The 22647-nt window shown below is 43.0% G+C and overlaps 1 protein-coding gene across 1 annotated transcript; it reads left to right on the forward strand.

Moving 5' to 3' along the window:
- The first annotated feature begins 280 nt into the window (after positions 1–280).
- LOC103280226 (uncharacterized) lies at positions 281–20930 on the forward strand. The gene is made up of 12 exons (XM_008118506.3): positions 281–398; positions 1854–2362; positions 2701–2827; positions 3375–3442; positions 3815–3941; positions 6263–7428; positions 11045–11266; positions 12875–13378; positions 13718–13844; positions 14369–14439; positions 16322–16448; positions 19029–20930. Exons 2-12 carry the CDS (start codon positions 1982–1984, stop codon positions 20459–20461), a joined length of 4353 nt encoding a protein of 1450 aa, XP_008116713.2. The 5' UTR covers positions 281–398; positions 1854–1981; the 3' UTR covers positions 20462–20930.
- The last annotated feature ends 1717 nt before the right edge of the window (positions 20931–22647 follow it).

Consider the following 22647-nt stretch of genomic DNA (forward strand, 5'->3'; position numbering starts at 1 on the left):
TTATGAGGAGGGTCTTTGTTATTAAGCCCACTCACCCAACAGTGGTTTGACAGGGAGAGAATACATCTATCTATCCTATGAATATGAATTTTAATTCCATGACTATATGAATGCCATCATCTTGAGTCCTTTGGTTCCAGGGCTTTTGAGAGATGCTCTTTCCCCCTCCCTATAATGTAACGCTGGGCAAGGAAGGGTTATGGGGAGGGAGTTTGGTTCCCAGAGAGGCAGGAAGGAAGTGGTCCTCTTATACCAAGCTTTCATGACTGTCTAGGAATCAAACTCCCTCCCCTTAACCCTTCCTTCTCCGGCTGGGAGAGAGAGTTTGCTCCTTTGGCCTCTCCCTCCTCCTCCTCCTTGTTGCAGCCTGTCTCCTCCTTCTCATCCTTCTCCTTCTGGTGAGTCTTATTCCCAGACCTTCTCCAAACAGCTGAAGAGGGGCCGAAGCCCAAAACACCTGGGGAGAGGGACGAAATTGGCCAACCTGTGAATGTGTTTCATTCACAGGTTGGCCTTCTAGCACACACTGTCGGAGAAACTAGAGAAACAACCACTTTCTCAACTCTCCTCCTTCCAAGGAGATGGAGCATGGCCTTAGTCACTTGGCCATGGAGAAAAGGGGGCCTGGTGCAGGTGGGATTGGGGGTCCTCACAACAGACTGAGAGGCTGTGAGATCTCCAACCAGGGGTCCTTAGGAGGAGAGACAGGCAGAGGGCCAATGGCTTTCCTCTCTCAACCCACTCACCTGCCTACCTTGGTCCTCCTTTTATTTTATTTTTTTATTACGCATGTAAAAGGAAAGATGTTTTGCACACGAAGGGAAAAAAAGAGAACAAAGCAGGGGATGAGTTTGCAGAGCTCTGATTAGTAGATTAGGTAAAGGTAAAGATTTCCCCCTGACATTAAGTTCAGTTGTGTCCGACTCTGTGGGCTGGTGCTCATCTCCATTTCTAAGCCAAAGAGCTGGTGTTTTCCATAGACACCTCCAAGGTCATGTGGCCAGCATGAGTGCATGGAGCACTGTTACCTTCCCATTGGAGCGGTACCTATTGATCTACTCTCATTTGCATGTTTTCAAACTGCTAGTTTGGCCCAGTGGCGAAGTACATTAAAGCGCTGAGCTGATGAACTTGCAGACCAAAAGGTCCCAGGTTCAAATCCCGGGAGTGGCGGGAGCGGCCGCTGTTAGCCCCAGCTTCTGCCAACCTAGCAGTTCAAAAACATGCAAATGTGAGTAGATCAATAGGTACCGCTCCAGCGGGAAGGTAACTGCGCCCCATGCAGTCATGCCGGCCACATGACCTTGGAGGTGTCTACGGACAATGCCCACTCTTCGGCTTAGAAATGGAGACGAGCACCAACCCCCAGAGTCGGACATGACTGGACTTAACGTTAGGGGAAACCTTTACCTTTTACCTTAGATTGGCAGAAGCTGGGGTTAACAGTGAGAGCTCAATCCTCTCCCCAGATACGAACCACCAATCTTTCGGTCAACAAGTTCAGCAGCTCAGTGGTTTAATCCGCTATGCCACCAGGGCTCCATTAATGTCTACCGTGTCACCGATGAAGAGGAAGGGGAAGGAGGGGGAAGAGATTCCTTATATATGCTATAGTTATTACATGTATACATTTAACCCAAACACTGTTATTGTACGCATTGTCTAAAATTTTGGAAGTTCCAAATGTTCTCTACAACAGAAAAGTCAAAACTGGGAGTCATGCGTTCCCACACTATCCAGAAGCCCAAGTGAATGGAAGGTCCAGCATTAGCTGGCTCTGAAATAAATAAAGGGCTATTTTTATACTCCAAAAAAAGGCCTCCTATAGCCTATTGTCCAATTCTGCCTTTCAGAAAGAAAATGTGATTTTTGGTGGAGAATTTTTGAGTGGAGCCTATTCAGGGATTTCTTTGCCTTGAATAAAGAGGGAGGGGAAGCATCTTGGATACAGTTTGGTTTTCCATCAAACAGTGGTTCCAGCATGGAGAGACTCAACTCACCTGGACCTGAAGTGGGCAGGGCCCCCAAGAGCAGTGGGGAATATTTGGAAAGAACTACGCAGAAGTTCCTAAATACGCACATGCAACACCAGCTCTTCAGGCAGTCTTCCTACCACGAGGGCGAGGGGCCCAGAGAGGTTTGCAGCCGCCTCCATGATCTCTGCCGCCAGTGGCTGAAGCCAGAGCAACACAGCAAGGCTGAGATGCTGGACCTGGTGATCCTGGAGCAGTTCCTGAGCCTCCTGCCCCCAGAGATGGGGAGCTGGGTCCGAGAGTGTGGGGCAGAGACCTCTTCCCAGGCGGTGGCCCTGGCGGAAGGCTTCCTCCTGAGTCGGGCAGAGGACAAGAGCCAGGAAGGACAGGTGAGAGCATTTCCTCTTGGTTTCACTAACCTTGGGACTGATAATTGATTAAACATACATCCTGCCTTTCTTCCAAGATGGGACCAATGTGTGAGAGAAGCCAGGCTTGCTCCTTCTGCCTCTTTTCTTACCTGCTCTGCCCTTCCTACTATTATCTGCATTTCCACTGTAAGCTCAGTTGCTATTCTTCTCAAATATGTTGATCCTAGAAATTACGTTGAATGTGATGAGAGGGGAAATGTGGTCTATTTCAGAATGCAGTTTCTGCACATTTGAGGAGAAAAATCATTTTCTAACCTTTCTCTATACTAAATATGGAATTCTCTGTGCTCTTCTAGGCCCAAAATAACTACATTGAAGTCCACCCTGATGTCTCTGAATCAGAGAAACCTCCATCAAACATAATCCAGAGTCACCAGCAGAAGGAGCTCAAGCAGGAAGGAGATGGGACTGTAGCCTTGGAGGGTAAGAAGGAAACCTTCTGGGAGTTTTGGTGTTTTATGCCAATGTAAATTCTCCTTTAAGGGATTTGTAGCATATAAACATTCAGTTTGATCAAGAGAAAATGTACATGCATGATCCTTTTGCCTTGATAAGTATATAAGTAGGCATTTGGTTGCAAAAGTGTAATTTCAATGTGATTTGGAGTTTATTGTTATACTTCTACAGTTGCATATTGTCAGTTGGGACTGAAATGTCAACTGTATGTTATGTTTCCAGGTGAAACCCAAAGCAAAGATGAGCCATGAAACTGAGCTGGAAGACAAGCAGACAACAAAAATACCTTTACTCAGTAGAAATACCAAGCTCAGTACTAGTGTCAGTCCAACCTATTCACAGCACTGAATGAGATTAAAAAGTCCTAAACTCCGGAACTTTATATATTCCTGGGCTGCAGAATCCTCCTCTGTTCATAGGATCATTTCCTCATAGATTCCTTTTGAGGACTGTAATTGTAGCCTGTGAGCTATGTTTATGTGATCAGCGTTCCACACCTTGCTCTCTCTCCCAGGGGCTGGAATGACGTTCCTGAATCCTCAGTCGTTTCTTCCCCTTTGTGATGGAGTGGAACTGAATCAGGTAAGCAGAGGATTCCCGGGAGAGGAGAACTGGAGCTTCCTGGGTGTCATTTGTTCCAGGCTTAATCATCAAACATCTGTTGAAACAGAAAATATTGAATGGGAGTTTCTTAAAAGTGAAATGCCAAAGCCACAATTGGAAACAGTGCCAACAAGGAGAGAAAAAATAAGAGAAATCTTATTCCATTTCGGATTCTACATATCAATTAAGAAATGGTTCCGACTATGACCAGACGTCTCTACAAAGCTTACAACTGTGGCACTGAGGCCTCAGCCCTTTCCCTTTCAAACAATGAACAGGAATGTAAATCTACTTTAAATATTTTTCTAGACAGCCCTTATATAAGAAGAGTTTTTTTTCTTTTTCCACCAGGTCCCAATTGTTTTTGAGGACGTGGCTGTCCATTTCTCCCTGGAGGAGTGGGCTCTTCTGAATCCTGATCAGAAAGTCTTGTATGTGGAGATCATGGAGGAGATTCATGGGATTGTGGACTCTCTCGGTAAGGCTCCCTCACTGGTGGGGATTTCTTTTTCAACATGCAGTATTATCCTAAATCATCACAGTCACTGAGAGTTCTCAAGGTAGGGCTTATGTTAGAAATATATGACATAATAGTAATAATAATAATAATAATAATAATAATAATAATAATAATAATAATAAATCTTTATTTATATTCCGCTTTTCTTCCTCAAAGGCCCCAAAGTCTTACAGCATATTAATATCATACAGATATCAGTCTGAACACATGTATAAAACAAATAAAACAATCAATAAACAAACATCTTATAATAAACAATTTAAAATCAATATACATTCATATATTGCACTTCTCTCCAGTTGATAAAATTATGGCATTTTTGGGCACTTCGGTCAAAATTTCTATGCTGAATGCCTGCCTAAACAAAAATTATTTTAGTTGATTCTTGAAAGAAGAAAGGGAGAGAGCTGTTTGAATTTCTTTGGGGAGGGTATTCCATAGGCTCAAGTCTGTCACCGTGAAGGTCCTTCTGAGCCTCCTTTGATGATCTTAAAGATCGGGCAGGTTGATATGGGGAGGTGTGGTCAGATAAATAGGTTAGGCCTGAACTGGTTAGTACTTTAAAAGTCAAAACAGCACCTTGAATCAGGCTCGGAAACAAATTGGTAGCCAGTGAAAGTACTGTAGCAGTGAGCCTATTACAGAAGTCTAGATGGGATGTAACCAAGGCCTGGACCACCATGGCCAAGTCTGGTTACTCAGGGTATGGTTCCAGCTGGCACACAAGTTTCAATTGCCTTGGTGCCTGAGCAACAGCAATTTTGGCACCAATTCAGACTCCAGTGAGAAGATTTCCAGAACAGCAGCTAGCCTCAGTCATTCGCAAGATGGTGACTTGTAATATAATGCTTTCTATGTTGTGTGCTTGTGAATGATTGTGGATTGGGGTTTTTTGTGTATTGGGGGAGGCATATAGCAGTAATCAAATTCCATGCCCCTCTTCTTCAAGTGGACCCTAAACCTTTGAAAATCACTAGTATATCCAATGCCACTTTCCTAAATTCTCATATGTGAAGACGTTGCAGCTCCCCTTAATAGCTGTGCAGGTACTGGAACGAGAACAATTGACTGAATGAAGGGATAGTCCACAGAATGTTATATCTGTTATATGATGTCTGTTATTGCATCATCTGGATTTTTAAACAGCTCTTTCCTCTGATGAACAGTCGTCTTATTCCTGACAAACCGAAATGGTTTGGAGGCAATCTCTTCTCTCTCAAATGTGGTGTTATTTGGATGCCACCACTATATCTTCCTTTTTTGTTTCATTTTCTGCCTTCACAATTGTTCTCCTCTTTTACTTTACAGTCACTATCTTGCATATTCCCAGCTTTATCAGGCAAATCTATCCCTTTAGAACCCATATTTACAACCAGCTTCCAAAAACTGTTAAGATGATGATGATGATGATGATGATGATGATGATGATGATGATTATTATTATTATTATTTACAGCATTTATATTCCGCCCTTCTCACCCCGAAGGGGACTCAGGGCGGATCACATTACACACATAAAGGCAAACATTCAATGCCATAACATAGAACAGAGACAGAGACAAGACGCAGGCACAGGCTGGCCTCGAACTCATGACCTCTTGGTCAGAGTGATTTGTTGCAGCTGGCTTGCTATCCAGCCTGCGCCACAGCCCGGCCCATTTGGTAGCTAATGGTAAAGACGTAACAATCTCTGCAATATTCCAAAATTAGCTATGGGATCTTCTATGTTGAAGTGGAAAAGTCCAACCTTAAGAGAGCATGGAAAGAGAGAAGTGGAAGTTGGGGGAGAGTAATAAAAAGGAGGGAACGATTGTGAAATGGATGGTAGCAAGGTAAAGTCTTAAGCTAGACAAAAAGGCAAGCATTGCTAAAGGCTTTCATTGCCGGAATCACTGGGTTGTTGTGCATTTTCCTGACGTAAGGAGAGAATGCTTCTGGAACATTACTATACAGCCAAGAATATGCACAACAACCCAAACAGGCAAGCATTTGAATTTGAAGGGAAAAGGCATCTGTCCTCCCAGAGAGGAGGACAAGGAATAAAAAACCAAGCTGGGCTGAGCAACAGGTAGCCTCCTAAGCATATATTAGAGGTTCTAGGCAGTAAAAGTTTGTCCATCTTTGCTAAAAAAAGGGGTGGGGAAATGACAACATTTATATATTCTTTTCCTCCTTGTCTATGATATTTTAAGGATCATTTCAATCCATTTCTTATCCTACTTCCTTAAGAGTCTTTATCACTCACGCTGAGGAATGATGGTTTCTGTTCTTCTTCACAGTAGATAATGGGGAGAAGAGCAATGTATGCACCAAACACAGCAAGCATTTTGGGCAGAATGTGGGCCTTCCTAGACACCAGCAAGCCCAAAGTGAAGATGAAGATTCTGCCAGAGAAAGGCCCTACAAATGTAATGTATGTGGTCAAAATATGGCACTAGTGCTTCACAAGACAATCCATGCTGGGAAAAGCCATCTTAAATGGAAAGTATCAGCAAAATGTGTGGTTGATCACAAATTGTCAGATCTGAGCCAACAAGAACTCTTTGAAGGAACCAGGCATTACAGTTCACAATTGGTGAGCCACAAAAGATTCCACACAGGAGAGAAGCCATACCAATGCCAGGAGTGTGGAAAATGTTTTGCTCACAGTTCAGCCTTGGTGAGCCACAAAAGACTCCACACAGGAGAGAAACCATACCAATGCCAGGATTGTGGGAAATGTTTTACTAACAGTTCACACTTGGCGAGCCACAAAAGACTCCACACAGGAGAGAAACCATACCAATGCCAGGAGTGTGGGAAACGTTTTACTAACAGCTCAAACTTGGTGACCCACAAAAGATTCCACACAGGAGAGAAGCCATACCAATGCCAGGAGTGTGGGAAATGTTTTGCTGACAGTTCACTTTTGGTGCGTCACAAAAGATTCCACACAGGAGAGAAGCCATACCAATGCCAAGAGTGTGGGAAATGTTTTGCTTACATTTCATGCTTGGTGAGCCACAAAAAACGCCACACAGGAGAGAAGCCATACCAATGCCAGCAGTGTGGGAAATGTTTTGCTGACAGTTCAGGCTTGGTGAGCCACAAAAGACTCCACACAGGAGAGAAGCCGTACCAATGCCAGGAGTGTGGGAAATGTTTTGCTTCCAGTTCACACTTGGTGAGGCACAAAAGACTCCACACAGGAGAGAAGCCATACCAATGCCAGGAGTGTGGGAAATGTTTTGCTTACAGTTCAGCCTTGGTTAAACACAAAAGACTCCACATAGTAGAGAAGCCATACCAATGCCAGGATTGTGGCAAGTGTTTTGCTTTCAGTTCAGATTTGGTGAGCCATAAAAAATTCCACACAGGAGAGAAACCATACCAATGCCAGGAGTGTGGGAAATGTTTTACTCAGACTTCATCCCTTAACAAGCACCAGAAAATACACAAAGGCCAATAAACATCTTTTGTAGGTAAACATCTCATTTCAAAAAGGTCAGTTTGAGAATTTCTGCCTAAGATTTGTTAGATTCCCCTTTTGTTCTAGGAGCAACGGAAAGCAAGTTCCCTGTAACAATCCTTCAGAGGTCACCTGTTCTGAAGTAAAAAATAAACCATATGTAATTCCATCAGTTTTTGCTCGGCTTCATTTCCATCTCCTTTACTTCCTTGGTTGGAAATGTCCAGTTTCAAATGTTGTTTTTTCAGCCAGGATTCCAGAATTGAACGCAGCGCTTCTGTTGAGACCAAGCCAAAGGAAAAGACGCTTACAGTATTATTACCCTTGATGTGCAAATCGTATCCCTGGCTAGCATTTACTAGCTGTTTCCCTGCTCCTTTTATTCCACATTAAATTGAAAAACCTCGAGTCTTGTTATTATTTTAGAATTAACCATATTATATATCACTAGCTGTGCCCGGCCACACGTTACTGTGGCAAAGTATGGTGGTATAATAACTACATAGCATCACTGCACATTGAACTACCTTTTCTGTCAAGTTTGTTGTATCACATGATGCTTTAGTGCTTAATTTGTAAAATCATCACCTAATTTGATGCTTAATAGGCTTTTCCTGAATCCCTTCTTATTATCCAACATATTCACTTATCCTGCCGGCCTGTTTATGTTGGATAAGTGAGACTCTACTGTATATTGATAATCTAATATCTGCTTAGAACTGGATTATATGAGGCCCCTTCTACACAGCTGTATAAAATGCACACTTAAGTGAATTATCTGGCAGTGTGGACTCAAGATAATCCAGTTCAAAGCAGATAATATAAGATTATAAATGGGTTATATAGCTGTGTGGAAGGGCCTTGAGTCTACACTGCCATATAATCCAGTCCAAATTAGATAATCTGTGGAAGAGGCTGAGGCCTAAGTCTGCCTGTCCTCTGGGCTGAGTTGGTTGCTAGGAGACCAAGTGGGCAGAGATTAGTCCTCTAACGGGCAGCAATTGGATAAAAACAATTATTCCTTTCCCTCTAATTAGGACTTTATTTTTCTTTTTGTTGTATCAACCTCGAGGCGTGGATGATGGGTTGTGTTGTCAAATTTCGAGGTTGGGGGGCCTGTAGTTTTGTTGTTTTGTTGGTCGCTGTGATGCCATCACTCATTTATATATATAGATTGATTTTGCCTCTAAGCATAGTATTTGCGGGCCAGGCATATGTATTTTCTCTGTTGCAAGCATAACTCCAAATGGCTAGGAAACTTAGGGAGTACTAGCTAGCCAGTTACACTCTGATAAGCTTTATCCTTAAAAAGTAACTTCCTCTCTGAGGCAGCTCTTTTTCAAATCATCAGCGTTTTCTCAAACATGGGCCTCACAAGGGCCTTTGCAATTAAGGTCATATGGCAGCAAATCAGGACATATGGAACTTACAGTCATTGGAAAAATCCTTGAAGATTCTCTTTTAAAACTACGTCTCCCTCATTAGCACATGCCAGCATCCTGCCTCTTCCACTCCCCGGGCTCACAAGGGCCTCCTCTTACATCTTCTTTGTAGTACTCACGTGCAAGACTGAAATGTGAAAATCAGTGACATCCTTCTAACAAAACTCTGAATTAAGATTCCCCTGCCTTAGCAGAAGGGTGTTTTGGAGAGAAGCTATTGCAGCAGGGGATTTCTCAGTGAAGAGCCTGCTTGTGGTGGGTGCTTTCGTTGTATCTCCCACCCAAGTCTGTCTTCCTCCTCCTTGGGAAAAGAGAGCCGTGGGATGAGTTGTTGAAGGCCTTCATGGCCAGAATCACAGAGTTGTGGTGTATTTTCTGGGCTATATGGCCATGTTCCGGAAGCATTCTCTCCAATATACCTCACAACCTCTGAGGATGCCTGCCATAGATGTGGGCAAAACGTCAGGAGAGAATGCTTCTGGACCATGGCCATACAGCCTGGAAAACACACAACATCCCGGAGCAGTGGGTCTTCATCTAGTGTTGATACATTGTCTTTCTGCTGTAGATGGATGCCCTGCTCCGATCTGCTCTGTTCCCTGGACTGACAGGTTACCCTTAATATTCTGTGAGGCTGGGGAGCAATTATTTTCAGAAACATTAAATATTAACTGGGTATTTTGGATTACAAAAGTGTAGGCCGAAGCCTGTTAGTGTCACTCTGAGGAGAGTGAGTAGGCTGAAGCCTGTTGGTGGTAGTTTTTGCCTCAGTGAGGGAACTCCTTTGTCAGCATGAGGTGAACGTCAGTCTGAGGTAAATCTGTTTGAGAGAAGCCTCGTGTTTTAAAGCTCCTGTGTGTGAAGGCTGCTGCCTCTTAAAGCTAAAAAGTATTTATTTGTATTATAGAAACCTTGTTATTGTACATAGTTGAACAATATTGTTATACTACAAAGAAAAGCCTCCTTTGGAAGACATATATATTTATTTATTTACCGTATTTATATTCCGCCCTTCTCACCCCGAAGGGGACTCAGGGCGGATCACATTATACACCCATAGGGCAAACATTCAATGCCTTAACATAGAACAAAGACAAGACAAACACAGGGCTCCGAGCTGGCCTCGAACTCATGACCTCTTGGTCAGAGTGATTTGTTGCAGCTGGCTGCTCAACCGCCTGCGCCACAGCTCGGCTGGTTTTTGTGTTTTTGGTTTTTGTGTTTTTGTCCCTTTTCATCACTTTGGGCAACTAGTGATAGATCCCGCCACTTCTGAAGAGTTGCTCTGCAGAGACATGATAGCTTGAGAAGAGACATGAGAGCAGAGGCGGTTCAACCACCAGGCCAACTAGGCAGTTGCCTGTGGCGCCATCTTGTTGGGGGCGCCATCGAGGCAACTCCTATCTCCTACGGCCTGCCTCCGCAAGGTATTGAACTGCTTTTTCTATTGATTCGTTGTAAAACATGATATTTTAGTGCTTAATTTGTAAAATCTTAATGTAATTTGATGTTTAATAGGTTTTCTTTCCTTAATCCCTCCTTATTATCAAACATTTTAGCTTATCCAACGCTTTTATTTTTCAGTGATTGGTTTGGGGGGGGGGGGGCGCCAAAATTCTGTTCGCCTACACTTGAAAAATGCCTAGGGCCGGCTCTGCATGAGAGCCATGTATAGATATGTGAGGGGAAGTCATAGGGAGGAGGGAGCAAGCTTGTTTTCTGCTGCCCTGGAGACGCAGAACAATGGCTTCAAACTACAGGAAAGGAGATTCCACCTGAACATCAGGAAGAATTTCCTCACTGTGAGAGCTGTTCAGCAGTGAAACTCTCTCCCCCGGACTGTGGTGGAGGCTCCTTCTTTGGAGGCTTTTAAGCAGAGGCTGGATGGCCATCTGTCGGGGGTGCTTTAAATGTCATTTTCCTGCTTCTTGGCAGAATGGGGTTGGACTGGATGGCCCAGGAGGTCTCTTCCACCTCTGATTCTATGCATTTATGAGGAGGGTCTTTTGTTATTAAGCCCACTCACCCAACAATGGTTTGACAGGGACAGAATATATCTAACTATCCTATGAATATGAATTTTTCTTCCATGACTATATGAATGCCATCATCTTTAGTCCTTTAGTCCCTTGGTTCTGGGTCTTTTGAGAGATGCTCTGTTCTCCTTATAGAGTAACACTGGGCAAGGAAGGGTTAAGGGGAGGGAGTTTGGTTCCCAGAGAGGCAGGAAGGAAGTGGGCCTCTTTAGACTTGCCTTTCCTGTCTCTCTAAGAATCAAACTCCCTCCACTTAACCCTTCCTTGTCCAGCTGGGAGAGGGGAGTTTGTCCCTTTGGCCTCTCCCTCCTCCTCCTCCTCCTGGCAGCCTGTCTCCTCCTTCTCCTCCTCCTCCTGGTGAGTCTTATTCCCAGACCTTCTCCAAAGGGCTGAAGAAGGGCTGAAGCCCAAAACACCTGGAGGGAGGACCAAGTTGGCCCAGGCTTCTTTCACTCACAGGTTGGCCTTCTAGCACATACTGACCGAGAAGCTAGAGAAACCACCGCTTTCTCAACTCTCCTCCTTCCTGGGAGATGGAACATAGCCTTAGTCTCTTCCACCATGGAGAAAAGGGTGCCTGGTGCAGATGGGATTGGGGGTCCTCACAACAGACTGAGAGGCTGTCACTTCTCCAACTAGGGATCCTTAGGAGGAGAGACAGGTAGAGGACCAATGGCTTTCCCCTGCCAACCCACTCACCTGCCTCCCTGGGTCCTCTTTTTATTTTATTTTTTATTACGCATTCAAAAGGAAAGTTGTTTTGCACACAAAGGAAAAAAGAGAACAAAGCAGGGGACGAGTTTGCAGAGCTTAGATAAAGGTAAAGGTTTCCACCTGACATTAAGTCTCATCTCGTCTCCGTCTCAGGGGGCTGGTGCTCATCTCCATTTCTAAGCCAAAGAGCCGGTGTTGTCCATAGACACCTCCAAGGTCATGTGGCTGGCATGACTGCTTCCCACCGGAGCGGTACCTATTGGACTATTCACATTTGCATGTTTTCGAACTACTTCCCACCTGAACATCAGGAAGAGCTTCCTCACTGTGAGGGCTGTTCGGCAGTGGAACACTCTGCCCCGGACTGTGGTGGAGGCTCCTTCTTTGGAGGCTTTTAAGCAGAGGCTGGATGGCCATCTGTCGGGGGTGCTTTGAATGCGATTTCCTGCTTCTTGGCAGGGGGTTGGATTGGATGGCCCATGAGGTCTCTTCCAACTCTACTATTCTATGATTCTATGATTCTATGCTAGGTTGGCAGAAGCTGGGCCTAACAGCGAGAACTCACACTGCTCCCTGGATCTGAACCGCCAGCGTTCGGTCAGCAAGTTCAGCAGCTCAGTGGTTTAATCTGCTGCACCACCGGGGGCTCCTCCACAGGGGGATCAGAACTGTATAAATGTCTACTGTGTCACCAATGAATTAGAAATAGAAGGAGGGGGAAGAGAAGCCTCATATTTGTTTGTCACTCCGCTCCCCGGATTTGAACCTGTGACCTTTCGGTCTGCAAGTTTAACACACTACGCCATTGGGGGCTCTACCAATAGAGATACTGTAGGGATACTGTAGATCTAAGTTCTTCCACCTTTGTAGGTCATTTTCTATCTCTTGCAATACTTCTTCATAGTTGTTTTAAATAATGCAATTTCTGTTTGTCGTCTGGATTTCCAAGTATTTTACTTTACTTGTTATATTGATTTTTGTCTCTTGTTTCAAAGTCTCTTGGTTCTTCTGTGCAAGAAAGGCTATGGATCGTTTAGCATCAGCTGAAGGAATCATGGGGGATGGTGTGACTTGGGACTGAATGGGAGTTCAATGGGAGGCCAGGTTGGTCTGGAGGCTGGAGAAGCTGAGGCCCAAGAGGAAGGAGGGCCCAGCATTACTTGGCTCTAAAATAAATAAAGGGCTTGTTCTTTTACTCTCCAGGAAAAACCCTCCTGAAGCCTTCTGTTTAATACTGCCTTTCGTTCACAGAGGAAATGTGATTGTTGGGTGAGAATTTTGGAGTGGAGCCTGTTCAGGGATTTCTTTTCCTTGAATGAAGAGGGAGGAAAGGCATCTTGGATACAGTTTGGTTTTACATCAAACAGTGGTTCCAACATGGCGAGACCCAAATCACCTGGACTTGAAGTAGGCAGGGCCTTGGGGACCAGTGGGGAATTCTGGAAAAGACCTACACAGACGTTCCTGAATGCACACATACAGCACCAGCGCTTCAGGCAGTCCTACCGAGAGGGCGAGGGACCCAGAGAGGTTTGCAGCCACCTCCACGATCTCTGCCGCCAGTGGCTGAAGCCAGAGCAACACACCAAGGCTGAGATGCTGGACCTGGTGATCCTGGAGCAGTTCCTGAGCCTCCTGCCCCCAGAGATGGGGAGCTGGGTCCGAGAGTGTGGGGCAGAGACCTCTTCCCAGGCGGTGGCCCTGGCGGAAGGCTTCCTCCTGAGTCGGGCAGAGGACAAGAGGCAGGAAGAACAGGTGAGAGCATTTCCTGTTGGTTTCATTAACCTTGCAACTGATGGACAGGTTAAGCTTACATCCTGCCTTTCATCAAAGATGGGACCAATGTGTGAGAGAAGCCAGGCTCTGCTCCTTCTGCCTCTTTTCCTACCTGCTCTGCCCTTCCTACTATTATCTGCATTTCCACTGTAAGCTCAGTTGCTATTCTTCTCAAATATGTTGATCCTAGAAATTACGTTGAATGTGATGAGAGGGGAAATGTGGCCTATCTCAGAATGCAGTTTCTGCACATTTGAGGAAAAAATCATTTTCTAACCTTTCTCTATACTAATTATGGAATTCTCTGTGCTCTTCTAGTCCCAAAATAACTACATTAAAGTCCACCCTGATGTCGCTGAATTAGAGAAACCTCCATCAGACACAGTCCAGGGTCTCCAGCAGAAGGAACTCAAGCAGGAAGGAGATGGGACTATAGCCTTGGAGGGTAAGAAGGAACCCTTCTGGGAGTTTGGTGTTTTATGCCAATGTAAATTACCCTTCAAGGGATTGTAGCACATAAACGTTCAGTTTGATCAAGAGAAGATGTACATGCATGATCCTTTGGCCTTGATAAGTATATAGGTAGGCATTTGGTTGCAAAAGTGTAATTTCAATGTGATTTGGAGTTTATTGTTATACTTCTACAGTTGCATATTGTCGGTTGGGACTGAAATGTCAACTGTATGTTGTTTCCAGGTGAAACCCAAAGCAAAGATGAGCCATGAAACTCAGCTTGAAGACAAGCAGACAACAAAAATACCTTTAGTCAGTAGAAATACCAAGCCCAGTACTAGTGTTAGTCCAACCTATTCACAGCACTGAATGAGATTAAAAAGTCCTAACCTCCTGAACTTTATATATCCTGTGTTCATAGGATCATTTCCTCATAGATTCCTTTTTTGGACTGTAATTGTAACCTGTGAGCTATGTTTATCTGATCAGCTTTCCACACCTTGCTCTCTCTCCCAGGGGCTGGAATGACGTTGTTCCCGAATCCTCATTTGTTTCTTCCCCTTTGTGATGGAGTGGAACTGAATCAGGTAAGCAGAAGGATTCCTGGGAGGGGAGGGCTGGAGCTGCCTGGGTGTCATTTGTTCCAGGCTTAATCATCAAACATCTGTTGAAACAGAAAATATTGAATGGGAGTTTCTTAAAAGTGAAATGCCAAAGCCACAATTGGAAACAGTGCCAACAAGGAGAGAAAAAATAAGAGAAATCTAAAGAAACCAGAATGGATGTTCAAAGAAATGTACAAGAAATGAAAAAGGGAGGAAATCACCAAAGCATTCAAACGACTAACTAGCATAGGTAGGGAAAAGGTCTGACAAGCTAATATAGAAAATGAGCTCAGGCTTGCCAGAGAGATTAAAAAGAATAAAACAAGTATTCTACTTGAACAAGATGGAACAAATGAGGTAATAGGGAAAGTGCAACCCAAAATAGGTAAAGAAGTAGTCCAGGAATACCTGGCCACTCTAAAGGAAATGCAGTGGATGTAGCCACATCAAGTACACCCAAGAGTACAGAAGGAACTTGCAGAAGAAATTTCAGAACCAGCAATGATCTTTGAGAATTCTTGGAGAACGGGAGAAGTCCGAACAGACTTAAAGAGGCAAAGGTTGTCCATCTTTAGATGGAGGTTCCTTCTTTGGAAGCTTTTAAGCAGAGGCTGGATGCCCATCTGTCAGGGCTGCTTTGAATGCGATTTTCCTGCTTCTTGGCAGAGGGTTGGACTGGATGGCCCATGAGGTCTCTTCCAACTCTATGATTTTATGATTTTATGATGCACAAATAGAAGACCCACACCAATTACATCTAGTCAGCTTGACCTAAACAACAGGAAAGATGTTGTATCAGATTATTAAGAAGGCAGTCTGGAATCACTTTGAAAAAATGCTGTAATCACTAAACATTGGTTTCTCAAAAACAAGTCATGCCAGACTAATCTGTTTTTTCGGTAGAGTTACAAGCTTGGTAGAGGAAGGAAAAGCAGTGGATGTAGCACATCTCGATATCAGTAAATCCTTTGGAAAGGCCTCCCATGGGTTTTCAAACAACTAGTAAATAGTGGGCTAGATAATACTCGAGTTCGGTGGATTTGTAATGGGTTGAGCGATTGAACCCAAAGTCTCCTCACCAATGGTGCCTCTTCATTCTGGAAATACGTGACTGTTTGAGTGACACAGGGTTCTGTCCTGGGCCCAGTACTGTTCACCATGCGCATCACATTTTCAGTTGACACCAAATTAACAGGGATAGCTAATACTCTAGAAGAGTGGTTCTCAACCTGTGGGTTCCCAGGTGTTTTGGTCTACAATTCCCAGAAATCCCAGCCAGTTTACCATTTGTTAGGATTTCTGGGGGCTGAAGGCCAAAACATCTGGGGACCCACAAGTTGAGAACCACTGATCTAGAAGATATGATCAGAATACAAAATGGCCATAACATGTTCGAGAATTGGGCCAAAATTAACCAAATTAATTTCAATAAGAATAAATGTAGGGTAGTACACTTAGGGAGCAAAAAAATGTAATGCACAGATACAGGATGGATAAAACCTGGCTTGACAACAGTTCATATGAAAGGTATCTTGGAGTATTTGTAGACCACAAGTTAAACATGAAGCAACAAAGTGATACAGCAGCTCAAAAGACTATGGGATTTTGGTCTGCATCCAAAAGAATATAGTATCTAGATTAAGGGAAGTCATGATCTTCTTCTGCTTTTGTGAGACCTCACCTGAAACAATAGGTGTGTCCAGTTTTGGGCACCACAATAAAAGCTGGAACATGTCCAGATTCCATTTTTGATTCTACATATCAATTAAGAAATGGTTCTGACTGCAATCAACTAGACATCTCTACAAAGATATTTTTTTAGACAGCCCTTATATAAGAAGGATTTTTTTTCTTTTTCCATCAGGGCCCTATTGTTTTTGAGGATGTGGATGTCCATTTCTCCCTGGAAGAGTGGATTCTCCTGAATCCTGATCAAAAAGTCTTGTATGTGGAGATCATGGAGGAGATTCATGGGATTGTGGACTCTCTCGGTAAGGCTCCCTCACGGATGGGGATTTCTATTTCAACATGCAGTATTATCCTAAATCATCACAGTTACTGAAGGTCCTCAAGGCAGGGCTTATGTTAGAAATATGTGACACAGAGTAGTAATAAGCCTCAAAGGCCCCAAAGCGGCTTACAGCATATTAATATCATACAGACATTAGTTGGAACGCATGTATAAAACAAATAAAACAATCAATCAACATACAAACATCTTAAAATAAATAATTTAAAATCAATATACATTCATGTGGCATCTTGTCGAGTTATGTTGCACTTTGCTCCAGTCAATAAAATTATGGCCTTTTCTGTTACTTGGGTCAAAATTTCTACACTGAAGGCCTGCCTAAACAAAAATGTTTTTAGTTGATTCTTGAAAAAAGAAAGGGAGAGAACTGTTTTAATTTCTTTGGGGAGCCTATTCCATAGGCTCGGGTCTGTCACCGTGAAGGTCCTTCTGAGCCTCCTTTGATGATCTTAAAGATTGGGCAGGTTGATATGGGGAGGTGTGGTCAGATAAATAGGTTAGGCCTGAACCGTTTAGGGCTTTTTGATCTTTATGTTTGCTGACTGGCTCTTGATGTTTGCTTACACGCTTCCTCCCAGTAACTGAGGCTCTGTGTAAATCTATTAAGATCCATCGCCTAGATTGATTGGTTGGAGAAAGTGGCTGGGGAATGGATTATCTAAAAGATCAAACTTTTTCTGGCTTCAGATTTGCAGACACAGCTATACATCTTTTGATTGGTGTGGTGTTCAACCTTGTTTTCCCTCCAAACCAGGCAGACTAGCCTCTGCATGCCTGAAGGCTAGATTATCTTTCTACACTGCCTCTCCCAGCACAGAAACAGCCCCTAGGCTCAATCATTTGCAAGATGGTGACTTGTAATATAATGCTTTCTATGTTCTGTGCTTGTGAATGATTGGGGCTTGGGGTTTTTTGTGCACTGGGAGAGGCACATAGCAGTAATCAAACTCTATGCTCCTCTTCTTCAAGTGGACCCTAAACTTTAGAAAATCACTAGTATATCCAATGCCACTTTCCTAAATTCTCATATGTGAAGAAGTTACAGCTTCCCTGTAAAAGCTGTGCAGGTATTGGAACCAGAGCAATTGACTGAATAAAGGGACATCTGGATTTTTAAGCAGCTCTTACCTCTGGTGCATAGTCTTGTCATTACTCACAAAACAGGATGGTTTTGAGGCAATCTCTTCTCTCTCAAATGTGGCGTTATTGGGATGCCATCACTATATCTTGCTGAGACCTACAGATATTCCTTTTTTGTTCCCTTCTTTGCTTTCACCATTGTTCTCCTCTTTTTCTTTTCAGTTACTATCTTGCATATTCACAGCTTTATCAGGCAAATCTATCCCTTTAGAACTCATATTTACAACCAACTACCCAAAACAGTAAGATTCCCATTTGATTGCTGTTAGTAAAAATGTAACAATCTCCGCAATACTCTGAAATTAGGTATGAGATCTTCTATGTTGGAGTGAAAAAATCCAACCTTAAGGGACAGTGGGAAGAGAGAAGTGGAAGTTGGGGGAGAGAAATAAAAGGAGGGAACGATTGTGAAATGAGTGGTAGCGAGGTAAAGTTTTGAGCTAGACAAAAATGCAAGCGTTGTCAAAGGGTTTAATGGCTGGAATTACTGGGTTGTTATGCATTTTCCGGGCTGTATGGCCATGTTCCAAAAACATTCTCTCCTGACGTCAAAAAGGCAACCCAAAAAGGCAAGCGTTTGAAAGTAAAGGGAAAAGGCATCCATCCCCCCAGAGAGAAGGAGACAATAAAAAACCGGACTGGGCTGAGCAACAGGTAGCCTCAAGCATATGTTACTCATCTCTCTCTTAGCGGTTCAAGGCAGTCAAATCATGTCCATTTTTACTGAAAAAGGCGTGTGGAAATGACAACATTTATATCTATGTCTATGATATTTTAAGTATAATAATAATAATTATTATTATTATTTTATTTTTATACCCCGCACCATCTCCCTGAGGGGACTCGGGGCAGCTTACATGGGGCCAAGCCCAGGCAACAAACAATATAGAACTCAACAATAAAAACAAATCATAAGCAAATAAAATCACATATACCAATAAACAATAAAAACACTTTGATAAAATCCTGGGTTGGCTCCTAAAAGAGGTAGTGGGCCAGAAAAGTGCAAATAGTTTTGTACGGATCATTTCAATCCACTTCTTATCCTACTTCCTTATTTATTTATTTATTTACATCATTTATATACCGCCTTCCTCTCCATACTATACAAACAATGAACATATACCTCAAAATCTCTGAGGATGCCTGCCATAGATATGGGCAAAATGTCAGGAGAGAATACTTCTGGAGCATGGCCATAGAGCCCGGAAAACACACAACAACCCAATGAACATAGTGTTAAAATGGTGAAACCCAAGCATTTAAAGCATCCCAAGTAAAAACAGATCAAAACATTGCAGAAAAACAGTTAAATTAGCACAATCCAAAAGCGTCGATTCCTTAAGGGTCTTTATCACTCATGCTGAGGAATTATTGTTTCTGTTCTTCTTCTTCACAGTAGATAATGGGGAGATGAGCAATGTATGCACCAAACACAGCAAGCATTTTGGGCAGAATGAGGGCCTTCCTAGACACCAGCAAGCCCAAAGTGAAGATGAAGATTGTGCCAGAGAAAAGCCCTTCAAATGTAATGTATGTGGTCAGTGCTTTACCCAAAATATGGCACTAGTGCTTCACAAGACACTCCATGCTGCGGAAAACCATCTTAAATGGAAAGTATCCGCCAAATATGTGGTTGATCATAAATTGGCAGATGTGGGCCAACAAGAAATCTTTGAAGGAACCAAGGATTACAGTTCACAATTGGTGAGCCACAAAAGACATCAAACAGGAGAGAAGCCATACCAATGCCAGGAGTGTGGGAAATGTTTTGCTGGCAGATCAACCTTGGTGAGGCACCAAAGACTCCACACAGGAAAGAAGCCATACCAATGCCAGGAGTGTGGGAAATATTTTGCTTACAGTTCGGCCTTAGTGAGCCACAAAAGAATCCACACAGGAGAGAAGCCATATCAATGCCAGGAGTGTGGGAAAAATTTTGTTGAAAATTCAGCCTTGGTGAAGCACAAAAGACTCCACACAGGAGAGAAGTCATACCAATGCCAGGAGTGTGGGAAATGTTTTGCTTACAGTTCAGACATGGTGAGCCACAAAAGACTCCACACAGGTTTAAAACCATACCAATGCCAGGAGTGTGGAAAATGCTTTGCTAACAGTTCAGCCTTGGTGAGGCACAAAAGACTCCACACAGGAGAGAAACCATACCAATGCCAGGAGTGTGGGAAGTGTTTTGCTCACAGTTCAGACTTGGTGAGCCACAAAAGACTCCATACAGGAGAGAAGCCATTCCAATGCCAGGAGTGTGGGAAATGTTTTGCTTATAGTTCAGCCTTGGTGAGCCACAAAAGACTTCATACAGGAGAGAAGCCATACCAATGCCAGGAGTGTGGGAAATGTTTTGCTGACAGTTCAGCCTTGGCAAGCCACAAAAGACTCCACACAGGAGAGAAGCCATACCAATGCAAGGAGTGTGGGAAATGTTTTCCTCGCAATTCACACTTGGTGAGGCACAAAAGACTCCACACAGGAGAGAAGCCTTACCAATGCCAGGAGTGTGGAAAATATTTTGCTTACAGTTCGGACTTGGTGAGCCACAAAAGACTCCACACAGGAGAGAAACCATACCAATGCCAGGAGTGTGGGAAATGTTTTGCTTACAGTTCAGACTTGGTGAAACATAGAAGACTCCACACAGGAGAGAAGCCATACCAATGCCAGGAGTGTGGCAAGTGTTTTGTTTACAGTTCAGCCTTGGCGAGCCATAATAGATTCCACACAGGAGAGAAACCATACCAATGCCTGAAGTGTGGGAAATGTTTTACTCAGACTTCATCCCTTAACAAGCACCAGAGAATACACACAGGCCAATAAACATCCTTTGTGGGTAAACATCTCATTTCAAAAAGGTCAGTTTGAGAAGTTCTGCCTAAGATTGGTTAGATTCCCCTTTCTTGTCATTTGAATCCCTAAGTGGAGTTCCTGTTCTTGGAGCAACGGAAGGCAAGCTTCTGATGACAATCCTTCAGAGGGTTAAATACGATCGCCATGTCACCTATTCTGTAGAAAAAATAAACCATATGTAATTCTATCAGTTATTACTCTGGGCTTAATTTCCAGCTCCTTTACTTCCTTGGTTGGAAAGTTCCAGTTTGCAAATGTTGTTTTTCAGCCAGGATTCCAGAATTGAACACTGCACTTCTGCTGAGACCAAGCCAAAGGAAAAGATGCTTACAGTATTATTACCATTGATGTGCAAATCGTATCTCTGGCTAGCATTTTCTGGCTGTTTCCCTGCTCCTGACACACAAACTTTTAATCCACATTAAATTGAAAAACACGAGTCAATGTTATATATCATTGATTTTGTCATAGACTATGACAATTTGATGTATTTTGCAAAATTTAAGTCCCAGGATCTTATATACAGTAGAGTCTCACTTATCCAAGCTAAACGGGCCGGCAGAAGCTTGGATAAGCAAATATCTTAGATAATAAGGAGGGATTAAGGAAAAGCCTATTAAACATCAACTTAGGTAATGATTTTATAAATTAAGCACCAAAACATTGTTGTACAACAAATTTGACAGAAAAAGTAGTTCAATATGCAGTAATGTTATGTTGTAATTACTGTATTTACGAATTTAGCACCAAAATATCACGATATATTGAAAACATTGACTACAAAAATGGCTTGGATAATCTAGAGGCTTGGATAAGCGAGTCTTGGATGTGAGACTCTACTGTATTAAGGAAATAATAGCTTTTAATTGAGCTGCACAAAAGCCTAGGATATATAGCGCTTTATAGTGTTGATCTCCTAGAAGCAAGTTATGAGGGGCACAAATGTTGCTGGCATATTTTGTGGTGGTACAAAATCTGGGTCTGCTTGTTTTCAAAGTCATGTCAGTGTGCAGGAACCAGTATTACTATTTTCCATCTCCAACCAGGTAAATGGATTGAGGAACAAAGGCATACATTGGATATCAAGTACTCTTATCAAAATCTCAAACATACCAAATGTATTTTGGGCTCTATTTTTGTTTTACTTCTCATTTTAACATGGTGGCTGAAAATCTGCACTTCACTGAGTTACAGTCAGTTGTACTGGGGATGGGCTGGATATATCTCCTTATCATTCCACTATATTAGCCTCTTCTTTTCTAGTAGTCTTAAAACTCTGAATTAAGATTCCCCTGCCTTAGCAGAATGCTGCTTTTGAAAGCAGCTATTACAGCAGGTAATTTCTCAATGAAGAGTCTGCTTGTGCTTTCTGTTGTAAATGGATGCCCTGCTCTGATCTCTGCTCTGTTCCCTGGACTGGCAGGTTAATATTCTGTGAGGTTGGGGAGCAATTATTGTCATAAACATTAAATATTAACTGGGCGTTTTTGATTACAAAAGTGTAGGCCGAAGGCTGTTAGAGTGAGTGGGCCAAAGCTAGGAGTGAGTAGGCTGAAGCCTGTTGGTGATAGTTTTTGCCTCAGCGAGGAAACTCCTCTGTTAGCGTGAGGTGAATGTCAGTCTGAGGTAAATCTGTTTGAGAGAAGCCTCGTGTTTTAAAGCTCCTGTGCGCGAAGGCTGCAGCGTGTTAAAAATAAAAGGTATTTATTTGTATTATAGAAACCTTGTTATTGTACATAATTCAATGATATTATTTTACTACAAAGAAAAGCCTCCTCTGGAAGATATAACATTGGTTTGTGAGTTTTGTCCCTTTTCATCACTTTGGGCTACTGGTGCTGGATCCTGCCGCTGCTGAAGACTTGCTCTGCTATACATTTATGAGGAGAGTCTTTGTTATTAAGCCCAATTGCCCAACAATGGTTTGACAGGGAGAGGATATATCTAACTATACTATGAATTTGATTTTTTCTTCCATGACTATATGTATGCCCACATCTTTAGACCTTAGCCTGCAGAAGAGAAGGCTGAGAGGAGACATGATAGCCATGTACAAATATGTGAGGGGAAGTCATAGTCTTGGCCCCATTTTAGGAGGCAACCACTGGCAGTGAGACCAGGAAGATGCCTGTTGGCAGAAACCCAGGCAAGTGATT

This window comes from Anolis carolinensis, chromosome 2 (assembly GCF_035594765.1).
Source record: "Anolis carolinensis isolate JA03-04 chromosome 2, rAnoCar3.1.pri, whole genome shotgun sequence".
NCBI classification, from domain to species: Eukaryota; Metazoa; Chordata; class Lepidosauria; order Squamata; family Dactyloidae; genus Anolis; species Anolis carolinensis.